At 40.3% G+C, this 19159-nt stretch overlaps 1 protein-coding gene across 2 annotated transcripts in view; it reads left to right on the top strand.

Annotated features, from left to right (window-relative positions):
• Nucleotides 1–15164, top strand: part of atm (ATM serine/threonine kinase) — a 38712-nt gene extending 23548 nt beyond the window's left edge. For both annotated transcript variants that reach the window (XM_038285548.1, XM_038285549.1), the window contains exons 42-63: nucleotides 34–136; nucleotides 324–472; nucleotides 557–658; nucleotides 1119–1238; nucleotides 1316–1550; nucleotides 2705–2875; nucleotides 3024–3143; nucleotides 5544–5761; nucleotides 6253–6460; nucleotides 6546–6671; nucleotides 7511–7651; nucleotides 7989–8127; nucleotides 9412–9494; nucleotides 9584–9724; nucleotides 12617–12733; nucleotides 12818–12967; nucleotides 13067–13232; nucleotides 13315–13401; nucleotides 13489–13603; nucleotides 14172–14235; nucleotides 14324–14466; nucleotides 14551–15164. In XM_038285548.1, the coding sequence (XP_038141476.1) occupies nucleotides 34–136; nucleotides 324–472; nucleotides 557–658; nucleotides 1119–1238; nucleotides 1316–1550; nucleotides 2705–2875; nucleotides 3024–3143; nucleotides 5544–5761; nucleotides 6253–6460; nucleotides 6546–6671; nucleotides 7511–7651; nucleotides 7989–8127; nucleotides 9412–9494; nucleotides 9584–9724; nucleotides 12617–12733; nucleotides 12818–12967; nucleotides 13067–13232; nucleotides 13315–13401; nucleotides 13489–13603; nucleotides 14172–14235; nucleotides 14324–14466; nucleotides 14551–14731 (3079 nt within the window). In that variant the 3' untranslated portion in view covers nucleotides 14732–15164. The remainder of the gene's footprint in view (nucleotides 1–33; nucleotides 137–323; nucleotides 473–556; nucleotides 659–1118; nucleotides 1239–1315; nucleotides 1551–2704; nucleotides 2876–3023; nucleotides 3144–5543; nucleotides 5762–6252; nucleotides 6461–6545; nucleotides 6672–7510; nucleotides 7652–7988; nucleotides 8128–9411; nucleotides 9495–9583; nucleotides 9725–12616; nucleotides 12734–12817; nucleotides 12968–13066; nucleotides 13233–13314; nucleotides 13402–13488; nucleotides 13604–14171; nucleotides 14236–14323; nucleotides 14467–14550) is intronic.
• Nucleotides 15165–19159: the final 3995 nt, after the last annotated feature.

Consider the following 19159-nt stretch of genomic DNA (forward strand, 5'->3'; position numbering starts at 1 on the left):
TTGTGGTCAGACTAGTTTGTGTTTTTGTTACAGGATACGAACATATGAGCATGAAGCTATGTGGGGGAAAGCTCTGACTTCATACGATCTTCACTCTTCTCTACCTGAAGTTACTCGACTTGTAGGAATTGTCGAGGTAAAACGTTCAGACTTTATTAATTAAAGTGATTTATTGCAATATATACGTTTGGAAGCAAAGGAACTCACTGTGATGTGATTCATTTTTCTTATTTTTATTTACATGAATTTTTTCTCTAAGACCAAAAATTCCTGCAAACGAATCTTGGAATATTCTTAGTAATTTTTCCCCCGTATCTGATCAGGGAATGCAGAACTTTGGGCTTAGCAGCATCCTGGCAACCTACATGAGGGGGTTGGAGAGTGAAGGTGTGGAGTGGGGGGCTGAGCTGCGAGAGCGCCGCTTTGAGGCCGCCTGGAGGAACACGCAGTGGGACTGCGAGCAGTCGGAGAGGTGAAGAAGAAGACTGGCAGGCTTCTTCTGTCATGTCTAAAATAATCTCTAACTTAGAGCTTTGTTTATTTTTTTTCTCAAAAGTGATAAAGCCAACCCTGGCTTCCATGAGTCTGTGTTTTCTGCCCTGCAAGCACTGAGGGACAAAGAGTTCTCCATATTTGAAGACACCCTTAAACAAGCCAGGTATGATGGGGTGTCAAAGTTTGGCCAAAATGATTACCGTATTTTCCAGACTATAAGCCGCTACGTTTTTCCCAAGCTTTGAAAGTTGGAAATGGAAGAATAAGGGGCTAATTTCCATTTAGGACAAGAAAAAGCTAGCAGCAGGCATGACGGAGAACAAATGTTTGCCTCATTAAAGCTACAGAGCTGAAATAGAGCAGCAGAAGCACTATCTTTTATTAGAAGCTCTTAATTGGAAGTTAACGGGGGCTAGCATTCTTCTTCCTCCCTACTCCAGGGGCTACATGTTGAGCTCCCCCTACAGGTTTGGTGGGAGACAGTTTCAGTAAATAACAGCGGCTTATAGCCTGGTGCCGCTTATATATGTACGTTTCCAGTTTGTTAAAATAAGCTTATAGTGAGGTGTGCCCTATTGTCCAGAAAATACGGTTCTGTTTTACTAAAATGTTCCCCTGCATAGAGTGGCTGAAGTGGAGGAGCTCTGCAGAGGCACTTTAGAGGCTGTGTCCTCTCTGTATCCGGCCCTGAGGAACCTGCAGAGCATCAGGGAGCTGGAAAGCGTCAAGCAGCTCTTTGTTAGGTGATTTCTCCTTCATTGCATCCTTCAGCTGCATCAGATGAATTTGGGCAAAAATAATTAGTGTGTTTTTCGGTCAGACCCTTCTCTGATGTGACCCTGAGGGAAGTTTGCCACCAGTGGCGGCAGCATTCCCAGCTGCTAGTGGACAGTGACTTTACTGTGGTGGAGCCCATCCTGGCTCTGCGCTCTGTAGCGCAGAACACCCTGTTATCTAGAACGGAGGGCTCAGAAAGCAACCATCAGCTCAGCGCAGTGCTCACAGAGCACCTGATGGAGCTCTGTCGGTTGGCTCGGAAAGCTGGGAATACACAGGTACTCTGCACATTACACAGAGTATTTTTATTCTATTGGTGCAACAAAGAGTGGTGGATAACTATAAAGTAGAAGGAAGGAACTTTGTTTTCAGATTTGCCTTTTTTTATTTTTTACAAATAACATCTTGCTCATTTTAAATGATAAAAAAAAAACAAGTAATTGCCATAATCTATGCATTTGTCACTGATACTTAAACACACACTAAACAAGGGGTCTGCAACCTTTTATATCAAAAAGCCCGGCCGAATAAAAGTTCTTTAGAGCCACAAATGTTACGTGACCTTCAAATAAAACACAACTTATTGATTTTGTAAAAATCTGCAATGGTTAATCTGTTGCTGTTTTAAACAACAAACCGTTTGTATTTTTATCCTTTAAGTCTTTAAAACCAGGTGTATTATATGTGCGTTTTAGAGACCTTTGCATCATCGGTGGGACATTTTTGTTTTTGAAAATCATGATTTACACAATAAGATGCATATAGTGAACAGAAAATGTATAAAAAAATTATTTGGAAATGCCTAATGCATCACAAATGATACAAATAACTTATTCTATTTAAATTATTAAAATAATCTATGTTTTTTATCACTGTTTAGCGACAACCCTGGTTTGAAAAATCTGGTCTTTAATAAAAGTTATTTTATGGGTTTTACTGGGTTAAAATAAGAATCAAAATATACGTTTCTTTAAGAGGAAGCATATATTTTCTTCCATTCGATATTATTTAATGTAGAATATAAAACATAGTTTCCAAGCTAATAACAAAGAAATCTAGATCTATTGACAGGTTTCTGGTTCTTTAATGTTATTCTGCTGTGGAAATAAATTCAAATGTTCTTTTTAAAACAGCTTAATCTTCTAAAAATAGTATTTGTTTCTATACCTTAAAAATATGATTTGGTTCTTTATAATAGCCACTTTTAAGAGCCATTGTAGAGGGTACAAAGAGTAACAGGTCCTATTCTCAGTGTAAACACGGCAGTGGGAGAATCATGATGTTGGAAGGCTTTTCTTCAGCAGATTACAGAATCTACAAATCTTCATATAATTTAGCGAGACTTTACATTTCAACAGATTTAAGGCAGTTTAAACATTCTCTCTCTGTTTGAACACGTTTTCCTAATGCTAGCGTTGTAACCACTGCTAAGCTTGCAGAGCGTGCAGTCTACCAGATGAAGCAGCACAGCGACGGAGGAACCTGGGCGTCTTCTCCTGTGTTGTCATGGCAGCTGGAGGAGGCCCAGGTGTTCTGGGCAAAGGGAGAGCAGGGTCTTGCTCTAGGCCTGCTGAGGCAGATGATCCACAGCCTGGAAGCCAAGGTCAAACACAAAAAACTGACAAATATCTACTACAATGTTGTTGGTTTACTAACAACTTTATGTGAATGAATTAAGAAATATTTATTTTATGTGAAGTTAAAAGCATTGTGTCAAGGAATTGCGTATTGATCCGATTTATGTTGATCAGGTTGATTTCAATCCAGCCCTCCCTCCCCTCTTCACCGAGTGCCTCAGGCTGTGTGGGAACTGGCTGGCTGAAACCTGCCTGGAAAGTCCTGGAGTCATACTGGAAAAGTACCTGGAGAGGGTAAGAGGGCTCTGGCTTCCCACTAGCATGAACATTGGAAACACAGATCAGGATTCAGTCCTAGACTAGACTGCAGACGGGATTCTGGTTTTGCTCCAACCATGAATTCAATAGTTGATGGAATTTGTTTGAAACTAATGATGCAGCAGTCGGTCAGCCAGGGATAAACGTTGTTTCTCGGATGGCAAAAAAACAAAACAAAAAAACTCTGTTCATTAAACCAAAGCCAAAAATCTCCCATGGCTACATAATGTTCTCTGTTACACTATGAGTTGTCGGTGTAAAGACTCAAAACATGGAGCAGAAGTGAATGTATGTGAGAAATACAAAGGTTCCCCCTGCAATTTGGGCCACAGTTTTCTCTTTCTCTGTCCGAAGTTATATAATTTTTGGTCTAACTACTTCTCAATTATGTCTTCTGTCTTGAAAGTAAATTTGCAACCTTGTCAAGTATCCACAACCCTAGTTTAGTTCTAAGCTCTGCTCAAAAAGAGATCATTGCCTTCTCATCATTACTGGCAAGGAGTGTTTTACTTTTACACTGGAAGTCCTATAAATGTCCCTCAATATCCCTCTGGGTTAAAGACATGATGTTTTTTCTGAAGCTTGAGAAAATCAAATATACCCTTCGAGGGTCTACACAGAAGTTTTACCAAAAGTGGCAATTCTTTCTATCCTATTTTATAAACACCCGATTGAAGGTGCCTGCCATCAGATTTGGTGTTGGTTTACATGCAGGGGATTTCATACCTGATGAATGACATCCATTTGTTTTATTTTCCATCAGGTGGACTTTGAGCTGGGGGGGGGGGGGTTCTCTTTTTCCTTTTTCTTTGTTGTTTGGAATAAAAAAAGGAAAAAAGGGGGGGGGGGGACTGTTTGACTATAATTTTTGAATTTTTACTTTGGTGCAATGCTTTGTCTATATTGTACATACTGTATAGATAGATATAGACCACAGCAAGAGTCATTCATGTATGTACATATATATGAATATATATTTTTATATGTATGATTGTATGTATATATGTGTATATATATATATATATATATATATATATATATATATATATATATATATATATATATATATCTTTGTTTTGTTATTTCCTCTTTCGGCTCCAATAAAAATCATTGAAAAAAAAACTTGGAGCAGAGACAACAGGCCAGGATTTTGATTCTGATAAAAAAAAAAAAAAAAAACAAACATATCAGAAAATCTAGGCACTAGTTATCTGTTTCGAGTTTCAGGTATTTGTGAAAAAGAGAGACTACCCTGAGTGTATTTATGGAAGGTAATGGGGTTGCATTAAACAGTACTAACTTTGTTAGCTGGGCCACCAGCTACTCGCCCCACATAACAGGAACCACTGCTGGTCAAACTCCAACAATTAACCTACAGGCCACAACCGTAGCACTTCACTGAATTGAATCAACACGGGTTTAACAAAATGGTTCACCAAAAAAACCAAACGTTTGCCTTCATGCTGTTACTCAGCAGTCCAGGAGGAGAAAAGCTAGCTAGCTGCTCCTGCTTTCAAAGCACTGTCCACCTCTGAACCGTGACACCAAGGTCATCCCCAATTTGTCTCTTTCCTTATGTGACAACTTATTTGTTTAAGACCATAATTTTTTCTATAGCATTAAGTCCCGATTGACTTCAGGTGAACTTTTTAGTCTGCTGGAGGTACTTTCTGCTATTTTCCTCCTATGCTACGCTGGTACGCCCTGAGTGGAAGCTGTTCACATGAACGCACACATAAGCACGGCCAGTCTGTCACACAGAGAGAGACCTCTTACCATAATTCATCTGGAAAGATAACCTTTACTTCTTCAAAAAACTTTTTTATTTTTTTACTTTTTCTTATTTAAAATAATGAAAAGTCACTTATTGCTCCTTTTAAACATCATCATGGAATAAACCGACGAGATCGTTCGTTCTAGAATGTAAACATACAAAGGACAACCGCTCTAATATGTAAACATGAAACCAGACGGGTCTCAAGTGTAATATATGTGACGCTACGCCCTCCCTGAAATAACAGCAGGCCTACCCGAAAGAAACAAATGAGTCACAGTGAGAATAAATTATTAATTTATGTCCAGATAAATCAGAAGAGGCTGATCTGATAAATAATACATTTCTAGAAGTTTATGGTTTATTCCCTGCGGCTGTGGCGGCTTCAGATGAATAGAATAGAATAAATCATACAGGTTTATTCCTCTCAGGACCCACAGTTTAGATGTGGAGCCTCGGCTGCTGTTTTTTCCAAAACCTCTTGTACAATAGGTGCATATTTTCCAGATGCTCTGTTAGTTTCACCCTAACTTCTGTAATGTTATAGCTGCCCATAAATTTTCAGATCTTATAAACTATCCTTCATGCTGTTCTCCCATCAGGCGGTGGAGGTGATAGAGGCGAACTCTGGAGTGCGGGACTCCAGGCTGCAAAGCCAGCGGACCCAGGCTTTCTTGTCTCTGGCTCGCTTCTCTGACGCTCAGTACCAGAGCATCGACAAGTACATGAACTCGTCCGAGTTTGAGAACAAGCGGACGCTGCTGGAGAAGGCCAAGGAGGAAGTGGATCTGATGAAGGAGCGTAAAGTGACTTCCAACAGGTTGGTGTGCTGTAAGGAGTAAAAACAGGGCTCTAGGTTATTGTAGACGCCATGGACGACACAGAATTCTTTTAACATAAACACTATATAAGTTAAGAGCGTTTTCTAGCAGATCTTCTGTGTTTTTTTACTCCACATTCTCTTGCATCTCTGCTATCCCTCTCATGAAAAAATATGTGGAAGCATGACATGATCAATTAAAAAACTTGGGATGCAACAATCCATCAAGAGTACAAACATGTAGTTTTACAATTATTATGAGCTTGGAAAAAATCACATTCATAGATTGTATTTTTTTTTTCCTTTTGGGCTTTCAAGGGTTTGAGGTGCGGTTTTCTGCTTGGTCCTAGTGCTCGATGATTGTCTGTGTATTTTAGCGTGACTTTGTTTTTTGGACAGTAAAAATGCAGGGGACCAAAACAGACTTTTGAAAAAGTGCAGACATGTCATTGCATTCGTGGTTAACGTTAACTGATGAAATGACTTCATAGGTACACCGTAAAGGTGCAAAGGGAGCTGGAGCTGGACGAAAAGGCCCTGTCCAACCTAAGAACAGACCGACAGCGCTTTCTATGCAAGGCGGTGGAGAATTACATTCAGTGTCTGGAACAAGGGGAGGAGCATGACACCTGGATTTTCCGTCTGGCTTCGCTCTGGCTGGAAAATGCTGAGATTAAAGATGTCAACGACATAATGAAGGTTGGTTAACATCCGCATGTGATTAACCAGGAGGTCAACATGCTCCATTTTCATAACTGACATTTTTTCCTTTTTTTCTACCTAGACGGGAGTGAAACAGATCCCGTCCTACAAGTTTTTGCCCCTCATGTATCAACTGGCTGCCCGCATGGGAACGAAAATGGCGGCCGGCGTCTCTGAGGACACAGGATTCCATGAAGTCCTTATTGATGTAAATCAGATCTTTGTCTTTTCAAAACTACGTAAATGACTAAAAACGGATATTTTTCACTCGCACTACCTGTTCACCCTTTATCTGCCATTAGATCTGACTTTATATTCCAGTTAACGTAACTAAAGATATTTTTTTCCATTAAATGCTAAAATAGAAAATGTTGGGTCTAATGTTTTAAGTATCTTCCTACAAATTTCTTGTGATAAATTGCTGGAGTTTGAGCTCATTCATTCTGACAGTTCTAATACCTCAGAGCCAGTGGAGGTCAGCTGTGATCTCACACCTTTTCTGCACAGTCATGCCACATAATTCAACATAACGTTCTTTATTCTGGATTTTTTTCCCATTTTTGAAGTCCGTCCGTCTCTCCAGCAACAAAACTCCTTTGGCATGGTGTTCTCAGGCTTCCATGCTTTATCATTTTTCTCACAATGCTTAAAGGCGGATCAACCTTAGTGTAAAATTACGCTTATGGAGAAAATTTTGGACACTTTTCTCCTTTTATTCTGGTATTTAGCACTCAGAAATAAAAATGGTGGTGATTCTAACTTAGCTAAACTAGGAAAATGTCTCCAATATTAAGTCAGACTTTGAAAAAAATGTATTTTTATACAGTCTGTATCTGATCTATCAGCACAAATGATAGAGAAATTAAACCTGAAGAGGATTCAGCCTAAATATCTGGTATAGTCAGTACTTGATGAGCTAAACATGCAGGTTAAATCTCTCCTTCCTCTGGTGTTACTCTTCAGTCAGACTATGGCTTTCTTTTATTACTGAGCTTAAGGCTCATATGAGTGATCTCTGTCTGTGCCTGCTTTGGTTTCCCTCCTTAGCTCATCTGCAGGGCGTCTTTGGAACATCCTCATCACACACTATTCATCATATTCGCTCTGGTCAACGCCAACAAAGATGAGAGCTTCTGCAGGATGCGGCCATCAAAAAGCGCTCCGCGGCAGCTGTCGCAGTTTGATCAGGTGAGACTTTTTTTCGACATCGTTAGGAAATGTGACTTATTTCTTGCCTTGACTTGATGTTTAGATATTTTTGTTTTAAAGAAAAATAGAAAATAAGTTGAAAACTGTCTGATTAAGGCAAATATATTACGGTAAAATGTAAACATAAAAACTCTGTAATTCTGTATTTTTGACTTCCTCAGTGGATAAAAGCTCTGCTAAAAAAAAGCAACTTTCTGATCCAAACTGTTTTAGAATAGAAACTGCTCTCCTTATAAAATGTTCCTCATAATAAGAACATGTATCATCCTTGGTTTTTAATGGCACCACATCGTTTTTGTTTTCCAAACTAATGCAGGAGCGCTCCGATGTGGCTCGGAAGATCATTTCTGTGATCAGGAAGAAGCGAGGCAGCATGATCCGAGGGATCGAGCGTCTGTGTGACGCCTACATCACTCTGGCTTACATGGACGCCAGCAGGCACAAAACTGAGAAGAGTGAGTCGTTATCAGCCACATTGTGGAAAAGTCCTAAAAACATCCTCAATGTGTTTTGATTTAGTTTTGCTTTCTAAGAGCCAGAGCCATATTTTAATCCTTTAAATTTACTTCGCTATCTGCGTTTCAGATCAGACTCTACTTTTTATGGAAGCTTACTGTATGTCCTTCAGTGTTTGCAGCAAGATGCTGTAAATCTTCTGAGTGTGATCCCTTTCTGGGGTAACAGCATAAGAGCCAATGGCCTATATAGGAATAACAAGCTGATAAAGAAGGGCAGTTCTCTTTTCGGAACTCCTATGAGAGAAAATCTTTATGAATAAAACTGAGCATCCTCTGCAGAAGACTGGTAAACAAAAACAAAGTGTCTTCAGTCAGATGATTCTTCAGATCTGCTGCAAGGCAGACCACTACAGGAGATACTTCTTAGTTAAAGCTATCAATGTCAACAACTTGTTGGAAAAAACAATGAGTTACAACAATTTATTCCTGTTTTAGATCATTTAAGTATTTTTGGATTCATATAAATTTAGAAATATTTTATTCCTTGATTCTGGTCTTAAAATTAGTCAAAAAGAGACAGAAATATATACCGTATTTTCCAAACTATAGAGTGCTCCTCACTATACACATACCCACTAAGTAAAAAAAAAAAAGAAAAATTGGAAATGTACATATATAAACCGGGGATATCCACTGAACTGTTCCCCACCAAACTGGTATTGGGGGCTCCACATATCACCCTTAGAGCAGCTTACTGGTTCGTGGAAATAAAAGATGGGGCTTCATCAGCTCTTTATTTCAGCTCTGCAGGAGTTGAACACAGTCTATCCAATGGTTTGACAGATTTAATGCAACAAATAAATCTCAAAATATTTGAATTCTGTACATTTGTTCTTTGTCGTGTCTGCTGCTCGCATGCTCTTGTGCTAGATGAAAATTAGCCCCTTATTCTTTAATTTCCAGCTTTGACTTCTGACCCCTGATGGTTGGAAAAAAATTAATAGTAAGGCCGCACCTTCGTATCAACCACATGATTAAAAGCGTGGTGAAAAAGTAGCGGCCTATTATCCGGAAATACGGTAGTTAGAAAAATTTTAAAAAAAAAGGAGTGATCTTTTAGAAATGCTGGACTAAAACTTAGCAAGTCCATATAGAAGAATTAGAAGAAAGTTTAACCTATTTGAAGCACAGGCTTTATTTGTAGTATTGTGAGTTTTCAGTGTTTTACTCTGTCAAGCAAACAGATTTGTGCTTCATCTCTGTGCTCATCCTGTACATCAGAGGCCATTCCCATCCCTGCTGATCAGCCCATCATGCAGCTCAAAGACCTGGACGAGGTGGTCATCCCCACCATGGAGATTAAGGTGGGTCTCTACCGACCGACCAAACATTTTAGCTCAACATTTACGACATAAGCTGGATAAAAACACCAACCTTTGGTGTTTGTAAACAGGTCGATCCGTCTGGTTGCTATGAAAACCTGGTGACCGTTAGAGGCTTCCTGCCTCACTACCACCTCGCCGGAGGAGTCAACCTGCCCAAGATCATCGACTGTGTGGGCACTGACGGCAAGAGCAGGAGACAGCTGGTGAAGGTAAGCTGGTGTGGGTTTATTGGTGTTCCACATGCAGCATATCAAGTGTTAAAAGTTCACCTGTGAAGTGCTGTAAACACTCATCTGTTCTGAACTAAGCTCTCTGACGAGAACCTGGTCACTCTGGTTATTTTCCATTAGGTTTGGCTTCAGGTAATAATTAATCAAGTGTTTTATGCCCAGACAAACATGCTCTCACACCTCTATAATGAAGACACTCCTAATGGAGAGATAGAACAGGGAAGGTGTGTGGATACATGTGTGTGAAAGTGTGTTTGCAGAAACATTCTGGGGACACTTAAAGGCTAATGATTTACCAAATGTTAGTCATGCTGAGGTTTTATTTTCCCCTAATATGTTTTTTATTCTTGCAGTTCAGAGCTGACCTCTCAAGAGTTCAACATAGACTTTAATGAATATCACGCCCACTTAAAAAAACGGATCCAAAAATATATATGAATTTTCTTAAAATACGTGTATTTGTCTTGAATAGAATAAGTGTTTGTGCTCTTGGATAAGATGATCAGATAATATGCACTTGAAATAAGATCCATCCATCAATCACGCTTATCCCTGCTGGGTTGCGAGGGGTCCTGGTGCCTAAATGCGGGATACACCGCAATAGATACACCCGTCATACAGTTCACAGGGAAACACAGAGACAAACAACTATTCACATAAATACTCACACCTAAGGAGAATTTAGAGAAGCCAATAAACCTAACAGTCATGTTTTTGGATCGTGGTAGGAAGCTGGAGTACCCGTAGAGAACCCACTCATGCACAGAGAGAACAAGCAACCTGTATGCAGAAAGGCCCTGGACCAGGAATTGAAACCAGAACCTTCTTGCTGCAAGGCAGCAGTGCTACCCACTGCAGCACTGTGCAGAAATAAGATAATGTAGATGTTTTTTTTTTTTTTTGTGGTCATTTTAAATGTTATGCTACGTTCACAACGAACGCAGCAGGAGCAGCAAAATCGCGTCTGCTGCTTCCTTTTTGCTGCTTGTACCAGTTTAGTTCTGATGAGCGACTGAAGCAGCTTTGCTGCTCTGGCTGCGCGGTGGAAAAGTGTGTCTGACGCGCGTTGGGCAGAGCTACTCTATCCTTTCTTTGCCTTGCAGCTATATTTGCTGTGATCAGTGGGAATAAAGTAGTTTTAATATGTTTTAAGTGAGAAAATCCACCTGAAAACTTAATCACTGCAGTCAGTTCATCCAGATGACCATCCTGCCTTCCAATATTATTTCTGTCAGAGCCGCTCCGATCCCCGCATACCAGCGGTGCGCTGTCAGTAGGAATCCCATTGAAGAGCAGCCTATGGCCCGGTCACCTCCTCGCGGTTCGCAGCGGTGGCTGGAAGGTGGTTTTCGTGTCCATAATCCAAACTGCAGGAACCAGGATAATAGAAGCGATCACGCTTTGTCGGTAGGTTTCAGCATTTTAAGTTAATTTAGGCACTAATAAACTGTTTCAGAGGAGCGATCATAGCGCTTTGTGTCATTAGCGATGTGTCTGTCTCCCTGCCAGCTCCCAGATCAGCGTCTCTTATTGGTTGATGCGGCACGTTGAGCAGCAAAAGTTCGATTTGTCCATCTTGAGCAGCAGCATGTTTACGGTGCGTCGCGCGCGTCAGATGCTTAAATGCTCCAGACGCGCCGCTTCAGCTGCTCAGACGCGCTGCGGGATCTTTTGCTGCACCTTGATGCGTGTCAACCATTGACTTTGCATGTGAACTCGCTGCTTCTGCTGCTTCTGCTGCGTCCGGTGTGAACGCAGTGATCCTATTCCATGGGCAAATCATCTTACCGTTCACCCATTGATCGAAAAAGGACTTAAATTACATTGATTTTTACAACAAACATTTCTCAGTAATTAGGGAATGTCCATTAGAGTGGGCAGAGAAATGTTTATCACATGAGAGCAGAACTTAAATAGAGCAGATCACACACTGAGATGATGAATGTTTAATACTTTACAGCACTGACTCATTAAAGGAGTGAGCAGTTACCTAGAACACTTATTTACCTCTGCCAACAAGGTCATGTTTTCATCACTGTTGGTTCGTTGCTTGTTTTGTCTGTTTGAAATGACAAAAGTACGGACGGATTTTGATGAAATTTACAGAGAAGGTGGGTTTTATGAGCGGCAAGAAATTATTAAACTTAAATGATGATCCGGTTCACCATCTGGATCCAGGAATGTTTTTAATACAGGCATTAACTTAAGGTGGAAGTCACAATACTTCGGGTAATTAGCTTTTTAGTTAAAATATGAAATATTTTAGTTTATTAAGTTCATATTTGCACCCATTGTAAGCTGGGATGTTATCTAGAGAAGAAACTTACAACACATGATGGTGAAAACGCTTGAATTAGAAATGGCTACAAGATTGAAGAGTTGGACCTTTGTGAGTTGCTAATTCTTACCTTCTGATAAATATTTGAAAGACTGAATGAAAGACATGGAGGACGACCTATTAAAGGTCATCAAGTCGCCATGTCAGTATGAACTGGGATGCAAATTATTCACGATGCAAAAAGTACTGCTCAAAAGTCTAGCTGTAACTCCTCAGACTGAAGACGAAATCTTTCAAAGAAGACTTGCTCTTTTGAAAGCATTTTTCACCTGGACTATAAAACAAATCAGGATAGGTCTCCATTATGTCTACATGTCGGGCAATAAGCTATTCTTTTTACAAATGTAAACTTGTGGAGTTTTTCTCTCTTTGCCCATCATTGGGTATATTTATAAATAAACGAGTAAAAATCTTTAGTATTTGGTGAGCATCGATCATTGGCTTCATCTAAAGGTTTCTAATCAGGGATAAAAGCTGAATGTGACGTCAGTATAACGTCATCCACTCCCCCTGTGACCTGTTTCTGTGAGCAGGGTCAGGACGACCTGCGGCAGGACGCAGTCATGCAACAGGTTTTCAGCATGTGCTCCATGCTGCTGCAGCGCAACACGGACACCCGGAAGAGAAAGCTGAACATCAGGCGATACAAGGTGAGGAAAAAAGTCCTGAATGTGGCTGTCAGTCGCAGGGATCTGGTTGCTGTTTGCAGCTTTTCTGATGACCTCGTCTTTCAGGTGGTGCCGTTCTCACAGCGCAGTGGCGTGCTGGAGTGGTGCTCGGGCACCGTGCCCATCGGGGAGTTTCTGGTGGAACCCAATAAAGGAGCTCACAAACGGTTCCGGCCTCAAGACTGGACCAACCTGGCCTGCCGAAGGAGGATGATGGTTCATTACACATCCTGAATAGTAGATGGGATACAGATTATTTTTGTAAAGGTTGGAAAAAAAGATCCAACTTCTGCTTTGTTTCTTGGCTCTCTGCAGGAGGCTCAGAGGCAGGGCTTTGATGAGAAGCTTGAGGCTTACGCTGAGGTGTGTAAGAAGTTCAGACCGGTCTTTAGGTACTTCTGCATGGAAAGATTCCTAGACCCAGCAGTGTGGATGGAGAAGCGACTGGCCTACACACGAAGCGTGGCCACATCCTCCATAGGTATCGCCGTGCTGCAGCGTTGTCGGTTACATAATCATAACCTTATTTGGTGATTATTACTCCTCATGTTTCCCATCTACAGTTGGCTACATCGTTGGCCTCGGGGACAGACATATCCAGAATATCCTGATTGATGAACAGAGCGCTGAACTAGTCCACATCGACTTGGGTATTCTTTATTCTCTTTTGGGTGAATTCAGACAAACTTGCATGGCCTGGACCCTAAATGTAACTCTGCTGAATTGTGGTGTTTAAGGTGTGGCATTCGAGCAGGGGAAGATCCTCCCAACCCCTGAAACCGTTCCCTTCAGGCTCTCCAGAGACATAGTGGATGGGATGGGCATCACCGGAGTGGAGGGGGTCTTTAGGAGGTATGGATGACATCAGCTTTATAATACCTTGTAAAAATGTTCATAACTCTTCAGCCTGGATACATTTTTTGGAGCTACAAAAACAAACATCAATGAATTTCATTGGGGGTTTTGTGTGGATCCTAAGACTAGAAATGCAAATTTTTCAGATTATTATCCATGAAACCATCACTGGACAATGTTTGGTTCCTAGCAAGATAAAGAAAACTTAGATAATTTATGTTCTCTGATTATTTAATTTAGTTTTTAGTGTCTAACTTTCCACCTTAACAGGGAGTGTCAAACTGATTTTTATATCAGGCTACTTCGGCGCCTCTCAAAAGACATTTTATAGGGTTTTACTAAAAAAATATTTAAAATAGCCTTTTTATCTGACCCTTTAGGACTAAAAGAGCAGACTAACACCTCAGTTGTTTAGGGCCGATGCATTGGGGGCGTTTAAAGACCTTTTTTGACACAATAACTTTCCTTTCAGTTTGCATGCATCTGTAAGAAAATTATATAAATAAGTGTTTTAAGGTACTTTAGATATAGAAATAAGCTGATTGCAAACTAATTCTCTTCTCAGATGTTGTGAGAAGACGATGGAGGTGATGAGGAGCTCTCAGGAGGCTCTCTTGACAATCGTAGAGGTACGAGAACTGGAGAACAGATCACAACACAGAGCCCCTCCCCTTTCACCTTTTATATTAAGCTAATGTTTGTCTTTTGGACTGACAGGTGCTGCTGTATGACCCATTGTTTGACTGGACCATGAACCCTCTGAAGGCCTTCTACCTGCAGCACGACGAACACCAGGAGCTCAATGCCACCCTGAGCTCCACCATGGGAGGAGAAGACCTCGTCAACCATCGTAAATCCAGGTGATCAATGGAAGCCTTTTCTGCTGCATTTAGTTTTCATTAAACCACTTATTTAAACTCTTTCTTTTTTGGTTCCATCTGCAGTGACAGCCAGAGCTCCAACAAGGTGGCAGAGAGGGTGCTGCTGCGTCTGCAGGAGAAGCTGAAAGGGGTGGAGGAGGGAACGGTGCTCAGCGTGGGTGGGCAGGTCAACCTGCTCATTCAACAAGCCATGGACCCCAAAAACCTCAGCAGGCTGTTTCCAGGATGGCAGGCCTGGGTGTAAACCTCCCCGTCGACATCAGTTGTTCTGGAGCCTTAATGGCAGATCAGTGCTGCAGCGTCTCTGTAGATCCGTTTCTGCCAACTTTGCACTTTATGAGGAAGCTGTGGATCCAATGTAGCCATGCCTAAAAAAAGTGGAAGTGTTCTTTAGAAAATGTTGGTCCTTAGCTTTTTTTCATCAGGTTCAATGTGAATGTTTTCTTTCTGTCCACTGAAGCATGATGGATGATGATGATGAGACTTCTGCCATTGACTATCCAAAGAGCACGCTTTATGAATGTAAATGCAGTGCATTTCATCTTTTTACTCACTGTTTTTTTTTCTCTATCCTACTGTATTTCATCTCTGGATGTTTTCTTTCAGCATAGAATAATTAAAGAGAAAACAAAGATGTCATCTGAATACAGTTTGTTCTTCAAAACAACTTTAGCTAATATCAAAAGCTCCTTCTGTGTACCTCTGATACTTGATGTTATTGTTCTTGTAAGGATTAAAACAACAGATCATAAAAAAGAGGTTGTATTTAAGCATGAAATGGGAGCAAGAAAATAGAAGAAGAGGGTCATATATTTGGGGGGGACAGGATTCAGAATCATTTTGAAAATTGTTTTCAGTTCTTCACATTGGAAGTTGCTTCCTTTTCTGGATCATTTTAAACTTTTTTTTGAAATTCCATCCATCTTCAAAATACATTGCCTTAAATTTAAAAATTAGGCAAAAAAAAGCTGTAAAACTCCAGGAAAATAATGCCATGAAAAAGAAAGGGGGCATTAAAATGAGCAGAAACCCTCTAAATACAAAAAAAGATCCTTTCATATCACTTTGATCCTTTAATTCCCTGTAATCCACAGCTATGGCTGAAGGTTTTGTAAAAAAGCTGAAATCTTTTTTTATTCTTGCATGCTATGGGATTTCATTTAGATTGCCATCAAAAGTGATGAGCATTGGTTACAATATTTTTATAGCACTAGTGGCTCATTTTTTTTGACTGGTCAGATTTAAACCCTGGTTGGTCGCGTTGAGGACTAAAGCCTTTTTTTTGGTATTTGAGCCCCATCATAAACTGAACTGCCAGCCCATTAATTAATTCATGGTTCAGAGGAATATTCAGCAATGAAGAACAGGTGAAAGATTCCTTTATAAAGGGATGCTTGGAATTATTCTTCCTTAGACAGACCTGGTAACCATCCAGGAAACGTGGTATCATTTTAGTTTTGCATCTAAAGAGCTCCACAGGCCAGAATAATGATGCTGATACGACTGCATTTAAATCAAATATTAATCAAATCTTCCAAATAACCTCAAGGAGAGATTTAGCTGCAATAAGTAACCGATTTAAGAGTGACCTAGGAAGGCCAATGAGTGCTTTGCTATTCCTGGAGAGTATTCAAATAAGGGTAGGGTTGCCGCCAGGGCAGAGCTTGCTCTGGAATGGAGGTGGGGCAAAGATGAGTATTTCAGTTTCAACGCTGAGATTGAAGGTTTTGTTTGCTGGCTGAGTGTCAGGAAGTGTTGCATAAAACAATAAACATCCTGGACAGTCTGTAATTCAACAGGAAGAACATTTTTTTGTTTTAACCCCCTTTAGGCTTTTGTATACATCTTTAAAAGGACTGATCCAGGAAAGGAAAGGTTAACTACAAGGAATCCCACATCATATGTACAGTAAAGACCAGGAATGTGTGGTGGCTCACTGCCACAAATAAAGATGTAAAACATCTTAAAGGGAAATTAGGAGATATCTGATAACGAATTATACTTTTTCCAGCAAAATGTGGCATCATATCACAAGCAGCCACTAATAACCAGGTGGCTCAGGAGCAACTTTGGGATTTTGGATCCCATTTGTATAGCACAATTCAGTACAAAGACAATGCAAAGTGCTTTACGTGATTAAAATATAGGGAAATAAAACACAATCAGAGCAAGTAGAAGAAAAAATAAAAGAATAAAAAATAAAAAAAAAGATGCAGAAACAAGAAAGAACAATAAAAGCAGTTGGACTTAAGAAAATAAAAAAACAAAAAAAATGAACTGATGATGTTTCAGTGGAACTTTTTAACTAGAACAGTCGAATGCAATCCTAAACAAACGTGTTTTTAGTCTTGATTTAAAGGAACTCAGGTTTTCCGCACTTTTACAGTTTTCTGGAAGTTTGTTCCAGATAAGTGGAGCATAGGAACTAAATGCTGCTTCTCCATGTTTAGTTCTGGTTCTAGGTATGCAGAGCAGGCTGGAGCCAGAAGACCTGAGTGGTCTAGAGGGTTGATACACTGATAGCAAGTCTGTGATGTATTTAGGTGCTAAGCCATTCAGAGATTTATAGACTAACAGAAGTATTTTAAAGTCTATTCTCTGAGATACAGGGAGCCAGTGTAAGGCTTTAGAACTGGGGTGATGTGCTCTACTTTCTTAGTCTTAGTGAGGACACGGGCAGCAGCGTTCTGGATCAGCTGCAGCTGCCTGATCCACTTTTTAGGGAGACCTGTGAAAACACCATTACAGTAATCGATTCAACTAAAAATAAACACATGGATCAGTTTTTCCAGATCATGCTGAGACATTAGTCCTTTAATCCTGGTAAAGAATTTCCCTGGATTTGAACCAGTAATAAGACATCATCGATTAGGATTCAGTCCAGAAGCTAAAAATACAGCATGCTTGGGCCAAATTGACAAAGGCTTGGGAAAGAAAAGTACAGTTGGAAATGATGATCTGAAGTGAAGTGATGTAAAATCTTAGAAAATTATATGAAGTGTTTGATATTTTACTTAAACAGCCTCAAGCAAGAAAAATCAACGTCTTTTCTTTAACTTTTAATCCTATTCCCTTATAAAAAATAACAGGGAGTGGCAACCTAATGGTTAGGGCATAGAGCTTGGACTGCCGCTCTGCTCCCTGGGTGTCCCACGATGGCAGCCCACTGCTCCTCAAGGGGATGGGTTAAATGCAGAGTCAAATTTCTCCAATTTGAGAATATTATTATTAAATCCCATCTGAAGTGTTCTTTCCTTTTATCCATATATGTCTGAGTAAACCTCACTACTTCTGCTCTCTGAGCAGCAGCACCTCTCTTTCCGGGAAAAATAGTGACCATCACATTTCCATGTTGAGCAGTGAATATCCAACCCCTCCAGGAAGCACCTACTTTGACCACACTGTGTCTGCCCGATAAACAACACACCCATTTTATCTAATTGTCATGCAGTGCTGTAAAGCAGAGCCTGATGATGTCTGCCCAAAGGGGGTATGTATCTGTGTGGCAGTAACCCTGCCACAAACAACAGCTACAAATGTGCGGGCTGCTCACCTTTCACTTTCCCCCTTCATACAGAAGACGATGCAACTACATTTTACTTAGAGACTGTATATTTGTGCAAATTGTGCATGGTTGATATTCAGGCAATGCAGAACCTTCCTGTTGGGGTTTGTACATGTGTTTACTATGAAATGATCAAACTCAATATATTTATTTGTTTCAAGGCTCTTAACTCATCAGCGACTAATGTGCTGACAAGTCGGGGGAGCAGGAATACGGTACAAAAACAAACTTTCTTATTTTCAACATGGTCATATGACTTTGCTTCGCCACAGTTAGATTCATTACCTTATCTCTATTAATCTTTTCCACAGGCACTGGAAACACAAATGTAGTTCAATGACCGGGAGATCAGAATTTTACCATGCTATGGTCTTTACTACGCTGGTGCTAATGGGAAATGTTGTCTTCCTTCAGGCAAAACAATACAGCTTTTATATTCTAGGGGGGAAATGAAACTGAAAGGTATTTAGTGCTGTTTTCAGAAAGTCTCTTGGGCCGCATCAGGGAGAAGCAGCCTCATAGTAAAGTCTTTCTTCCTTAAACAATATTTTAAAATGAATAAATACTCCATAGTGCCAAAGGCAATATTTTCTCATATATATGCCTATAGTTGACTTTAGAAGGTTTAAAAAAAAAGCATGATATAAGAACAAAAGTGTGCCATAGAAACTCATTCAGGTGAGTGTGACATCACTGATCCGAAAGTGGTGGAGCTAGGCGTTTATTGTTGCGGGGCAAGGTTATCTCAAAGGGGTCCAGTGCCTCCTCTTCCAGCTTCTAGCTTCGCCCCTGCAGTGAACAAATAAACTCTTAAAATATCAAACACTTATATCAAACATTTATATATTTATTCTGATGAGACATTGATGTTGTTTCCCTGCAGGCTCCATGCTGTGTTGTAGTTTTTCACTGCACATTTACTGCAATGTGAGAAAACCATCTCAACATTCAGCCTGTTTTTCCAGCTTTTGTTCTATTTGCTTTATGCCTATTTGGGAAACTTTTAAGTGACTGCGTGTTAAGAGCAGGAGGGGCCTTTCATATGTTTACACAAACTGATTAATTTGACTATTTGCACTGTGATAATGCTGCAGAGCAGAGAGGAGA

The sequence above is a fragment of the Cyprinodon tularosa genome, unplaced genomic scaffold, assembly GCF_016077235.1.
Source record: "Cyprinodon tularosa strain WSP-4 unplaced genomic scaffold, ASM1607723v1 ctg211, whole genome shotgun sequence".
In the NCBI taxonomy this organism is placed as follows: domain Eukaryota; kingdom Metazoa; phylum Chordata; class Actinopteri; order Cyprinodontiformes; family Cyprinodontidae; genus Cyprinodon; species Cyprinodon tularosa.